Source organism: Antrostomus carolinensis, unplaced genomic scaffold (assembly GCF_000700745.2).
Source record: "Antrostomus carolinensis isolate BGI_N321 unplaced genomic scaffold, ASM70074v2 scaffold50346, whole genome shotgun sequence".
NCBI classification, from domain to species: Eukaryota; Metazoa; Chordata; class Aves; order Caprimulgiformes; family Caprimulgidae; genus Antrostomus; species Antrostomus carolinensis.
Window position 1 is genome coordinate 6,600 of NW_010323495.1, and position 5,841 is coordinate 12,440.

The 5,841-nt window shown below is 37.0% G+C and overlaps 1 protein-coding gene across 4 annotated transcripts; it reads right to left on the reverse strand.

Moving 5' to 3' along the window:
- Positions 1-234: 234 nt before the first annotated feature.
- RPS24 (ribosomal protein S24) lies at positions 235-5,567 on the reverse strand. Of its 4 annotated transcripts, XM_010170588.1 has the most exons (7): positions 5,501-5,562; positions 4,941-5,150; positions 4,349-4,459; positions 4,224-4,226; positions 3,480-3,497; positions 1,287-1,323; positions 235-437 (listed from the first exon to the last, which is right to left on the reverse strand). In XM_010170588.1, the coding sequence occupies exons 1-5, from the start codon at positions 5,531-5,533 to the stop codon at positions 3,492-3,494; spliced, it is 363 nt and encodes a 120-aa protein (XP_010168890.1). In that variant the 5' UTR covers positions 5,534-5,562; the 3' UTR covers positions 235-437; positions 1,287-1,323; positions 3,480-3,491. The 4 variants fall into 4 exon arrangements, with proteins under 4 accessions (XP_010168890.1, XP_010168891.1, XP_010168893.1 ...); XM_010170589.1 differs by lacking the exon at positions 4,224-4,226; XM_010170590.1 differs by lacking the exon at positions 3,480-3,497 and having other exon boundaries at positions 354-437.
- Between the last annotated feature and the right edge of the window lie 274 nt (positions 5,568-5,841).

Sequence of the window (5,841 nt, forward strand, 5' to 3'; positions counted from 1 at the left end):
GCACCTCTGAGTAGCTCTTGTCTGCATGTTTTGTTCTCCCTTCATCTATATTCTACAGGTCTCTATAACATAGGCAGACAAACAAGCACATCTTAAAAGGACTCTCCAAACCAGATTAAACACCAGATGACAAAAGCATGTCCACCTCCATGAACCAATACTGCCTGCTTGGAACTAGGTTATACTATCCATAGAAAGCTCTGATTCACTTCAAATTCATACTCAAAACAAGAGTTGTTTAATTATTAAAAGATTTTAATTCAATGCAAACAATGCACCAATCCTGAATTTCTCAAACTTTACAAAACAGTAGCTTTCAAATCAAAACTAAAGGGCAAACCAGCATTTCATTAACATAGTTTATTTGATGTTAAAGCCAGATGAGCAGCTTCTTTCCAGAATAGTTCTTGCTATACTTCTTCATAGAGTAACATAGTCTGTAAAGGAAAAGATAGATCATTGCCATGTGATTAAAACAATTTTATACTCATACATTCACTGAGCCTGAAAAAACGATTCCCAAGTCAGGTGAACCACACTTTCTTAGAAGAATATAAGGTTCAAAATTTCACAGTACTGTCATGGGAATAAATGAGAGCCTAGATACACCATCTCTGTACAAGAGCTCAAAAAGCTACAATTGCTTTACCAGCTTTCTGTTTAAGACATTATACTGACTACATCAGCTCTCAGACTATTGCTTAAAATGAGTAATTCAGATCATTTGTGTTAAAACCTGAGTTTCACCTACAACAGTTACTGCCCAGAGCATATCCAACTCACTTATGTTTCTGCAGCAAAGATATAATAATATAGCCTAGGACTTGTCTAAGTGTATCAAGTTTGTTTATAAGGAATTTACTTGCAATAAATATCTATTAAAAACAACAAAAATTTGTCCTCAAAATAGAAATCGTACTAATTTAATCTATTTAAGACAGTAACAACCAAGGTGTACTATCCTCTCCACAGCACACCTAACAAAAGGGAAAACGTAAGCCTTGTTTACAGTAAGACTAAATAACCAATGTTTTCAGCAACATTAAATCTGAACTGCCTGATTTACTATTTCAGTCTTACTAATCAGGTATTTCATGTAAGTGGAAGTCACATAAATTAGGAACTCAGTAGTAAGCACAACAGTCTTTCTTAGTCTTAAACTCTTGCACTAAGTTCTTTATCAGCATAGTACCATGATCTTTGCATAAATCAACATCAGACCTATGTCACCGTAATGACTATGGGCTACTGAATGTCTACCCTTACAAAGCATTCTGAAGTCATACCTGTTTATCCATGTTCCATCTGAAGTATGTCCATTTACTGAAGAAGAAAAAGCATTAATTAATAAGGGAATAGTTTATCAAAGTTCTACTACTGTAGATGGAGCTTTGAGGCTCCATCTTGAATATGCTTTTTTCAATTACCGCACTGAAATGTGATAGGAAAACCTCAAAGTTTTTACTCCTGTAAAGGCTGAAGACTTAGATTTCATGTATTCCCTCAAACGAGACCTAACAACAGCTGTTTAGAGCTTAAGTAGTATCTCAGAATACAACTGCATGTTCTATTATACCTACAGGCTACAACGCTTTAAAGTGCCTATCCATCCACACTTCTGTTTGATCATGGTCTGTCTGGGTTTTGTTTGTTTTAAAACCGCGTTTCTTAGGAAGGCCTGTACCTCAAAGCCTGTCATAACTACAGCTGCGACATTAAAAAGTAGGGTGGGGTTTGGTTTTTTTTCCACATTTGCTGTGAATGCAAACACTATGTGAGGGGCATCCATATCTACTTGTCGCAAACTTTTATGCAAGCTCAGCTAACTGTAGAGCTAGAGAATGTATTAAATAACACAAACTACTTTAAAATACTTTTCTTGAAACTGCAGGGAAAACAGAAAGGGAATTTTGAAGGAGTGAGAAGTAAAAGGAAGCACAAAAGAAAACTTAGTCAGGCATCAGCATAGTTGATGTCTGACTTAAAAGTTCAAGAAAAAACTATTCGAATATGATTCACCACTTCAATAGTTTTCATGACTACATGGTACATAACTCTTAGAACAATACAGACTTGCCTGAAGATGTCTCAGAATCAAGTACCTACACATTTCCAAGATAAGCAGTTTTCACAGATTGTGTAGGTGGACTCCAAAACATATTCCAGGACTCCTATTAAAAATTCCTCCACATGGTTGTGATAAAGGGTGTTGAACCATGCCATTATATTTAAACATGCATTTTTCAAGACAAAGCTTTAAGACACAAGTGTATTCTGCAAGCTTTCTTCTGTGATGCAGCACAGAACTCTTCTCAATCAAGTTTTCCAGAAATCATGTAAATTAGTCTTTAGTTTAAGTCTAATGCTGCGAACACAAAGATTAACAAAAATGGTGAACAAGTAAGACCCAATTCATGTATACTTGCCAACTAAAAGATAATTAAAAAACATTTAAAAACTCTAATCCAAAATACAGTTCACCTACTATTGAGATTGTATGCTAGTTTGAGAAGCACTTGATACAGAAGTCACATCTGCTATATAGCTATCACAGCAAACAATCCTGGTCTTGCCTTCTGAAGTGTTTATATGCTTTAAGAGAATCTCTAAGAACTGGACAGCTTTAGTAATTCAAGTGACAGTCATTTAACCATTTTGTATTAACACTCAATAACAGCTGTCTTCAAGTGCTAAATTCTTAAAGGGAAGTTCATTAGTGTTGCACTGATACCAGTAGTTTGGATGACTCCTTTGACATTCACAAGAGGGTGGATGCTCATGTTACTACTATACCAAGTGCTAATTTGTGCTGTTATACTGTAAACAACTGTATGACTTCAGTATTAAAAAAGCACTAAAGCAGAAAGGAAAGTGCTCCAAATCTCATCTATTCCTTGGCAGCAATCCTGGTTTATTTCCATGCAACGATAACAAGAACTTCACAGTAAGTGAAGAATCTAATTTCATGGAGCAATCACTTCGGTTTGTGTTTTAAGTTGGAATACTGCAGGGCAACAGTCAAGTTTAATGCTGACAACTGTGTCATTTCAAATCACCATCTGAAATGCACAAAGCTGTGCTGGGACTTAGTTTTCATGAAGATACACAACTACTTTCACACAAAGGTGAAACTACACATGCAATTGCACTGTACTACTTTGAATCAGAACCTGGGGTGTTTTGAACCAATGCCTCAACCCAACAGCATTGAGTCTCTCTGATTTCTTCTCATTTGGAATTCCTTATTTTAATGTTGTTTCACTAGTTTCAAAAATTTTGTTGGCTATTAGCCAAATTTTATTTTTAAGTCACATGGAACAAAGTTCATTATGTAGTTATCTGAACCCTTACAGGACAGAAGAAAGCTTAACACAAACATGCATGCATGCAAGGCAGTACAGTGCTTCAATTAAAGGGATGGACACATGTTTCGGTGATGTCTGTAACTCAGTCACCACATCCAAGCTCATTTTCAGTACCTGCTAAATACTTCATTTCTGATGGAGAGTTCCAAGAAAGTAGGAAAAGAGCAGAAGTGAAGATTACTAAAGTTTAAGAAGTCAAAACACTTTAGCAGCTACAGAGCTAAGCATCAAAACCCATCACCCTATCTTCTTTTGTTAAAACACCTGGAAAAGCCCACTTAGCTGCACAGCTTACTCAGTATTTTTCAGAGGACAAAAAGATGCTAAGGAAGATGACCGTCTTCACACCTGGGCTATTCCTCAGTTTTGGCAGGTTTTTCTGTTTAACATTAGAGGAACTCTGTCTCCCTCCAAGCTGTACACCTGACTAGCTTGTATCAAGTTCCAGCCTCAGCATAAGAAGCTCCAGTCAAGGGGAAAAAACCTCACTATCTGCAGGCACTCTACCTTATTTCTATTTACACACTATCCTCACTGCCTACACCACCACACATGCTTAATGAAAACTTCTTTATAAGTAATACCACACGTAACAGTAACTTGGTGGAATAAGCATTAGGTATTTAGGTAGTTTGAGTAAAAAGTGTTAAGAACATCTAATTCCTATATTGCAAGGCTGAGTTACGAGATTAGAGCAATGCTGTTAGATTTAAAAAGGTTTAACTTCAGTTCAAGTGACATGTAGAAAACAATCATTTAAGAAGCATTGTTTCACGCTCTATCAGCTACGCTTGTGGCGGTGAGGAGCAAAACTAAGCTACTGAGCTGGTAAGAAGCTATACGACACCACACAATTACCTTCTGTAATCCAGCAGAACAGGTGAAAGAAATGGAAGAAAAACAACATTATTCTGTTGAATAATTTCTAATCAACATTTCAAAGGCAATATGTTCACTCTAGTTTACAGATATTCTCATCCTACCTTCTTGCCAGCACCAACATTTGCTTTGGCTGTGCCCCTGACTTTCTTCATTCTGTTCTTACGCTCCTTTCGCTGCTTCCTAGAAGTCTTCTTCTTTTCATACAAGCCATGCTACCAAAAAACAGTTCAAGTTACATTTAACTTTGTTTCACTGACAGTAACTTCTAAATTTACATTTTACTATTTCTGGATTTTTCAAATACTGTTTAAATTTGAAATATTAGCTAAATAGTGAGACAAGCTCACTAACTGATAAATGATTCAACATGGAGTAAACCCTAAAGCAGCATCTGCATCAGTCCCATCTCTTACACTTCTTCAAGACCCTCAGTAATGGCTAGTTATCTATTACTGCTAAACCTTACTGGTAACATCAGTTTTGCCTTCCCAATTCCCCTGTAATACATAATAAAAAACTTACCCTATTTTGCAAATGTAGAAGCTAACCTACCCTATTTTAAGAACTCTTATAGAACTCTGAGTACACCAACAATACTTTTACAAAACTTTAGCTTTTACACATGTAAATTACAAATAACTAAACACTGCAAATCCATCCTAATTGTCTTCAAATTATCATAAAACAACCTACCCTGGCAAGCCTGTGCTTTGGTTCATTTTTCTTTGCATAGTCCAGGGAATCATAGATCATGCCAAAACCTGTCGTCTTGCCACCACCAAAGTGAGTTCTGAAGCCAAAGACGAAAATTACATCAGGGGTTGTCTTGTACATTTTTGCCAGCTTTTCCCTGATTTCTGTTTTGGGGACTGTGGCCTTCCCAGGATGAAGAACATCAATCACCTATGAAAAAATTTTTACAAGTTGCAGAAAAGCAAGAGAAGGTCAATATCCAGTACAACTGCCAGTTCCTACAGTCCCACCATGAGCTTAACACTTAAATTAACCCACTTTAGCAGCAAAAAAGTATTACTTATTACAAAAGTGTTCATAACAGTTTCCTGCTTCAAAAGACAAACTGCTCACCACCTCACCACCAAGATCTACCTTCAGCATGCATCAACATATTTAAATCTCTTAAGTTCTTACAGTAAGAACTCTGGAAGTTTTAAGGGCTCCTTACTTAAGAGTGGCTAAGCAAGGCCTGCAACCCAGAACCAACAGACAATTAAAGGCATTCTGTATTCTTTTACCATCTGCTTGCGCTGAAGCAGTCTGTTTGTCATGAACTTCCTGGTTCTGATGGTCACCGTGTCATTCTGCAAGAGAAAATACAGAGAAGTAAGACAAAACCATAATTATGTGTAAATTCAAACTTGGTAAATACAGAAATAACGCACAGCACAGCAACAGTTGGTAGTGTCTCAGGTACTGACAGTGAACTTGTAACGTAAGTCGACTGGTCCTGGGCTACAAATAAACCCTCTCTAACACATATTTCGATGTGCGCTTTTAAATACACATCACCTGACAACGAGCCTGTCCTCAATTTGCAAGTGTCACAGCAACACGCGTCCCCCCGCTGCTCTGAACA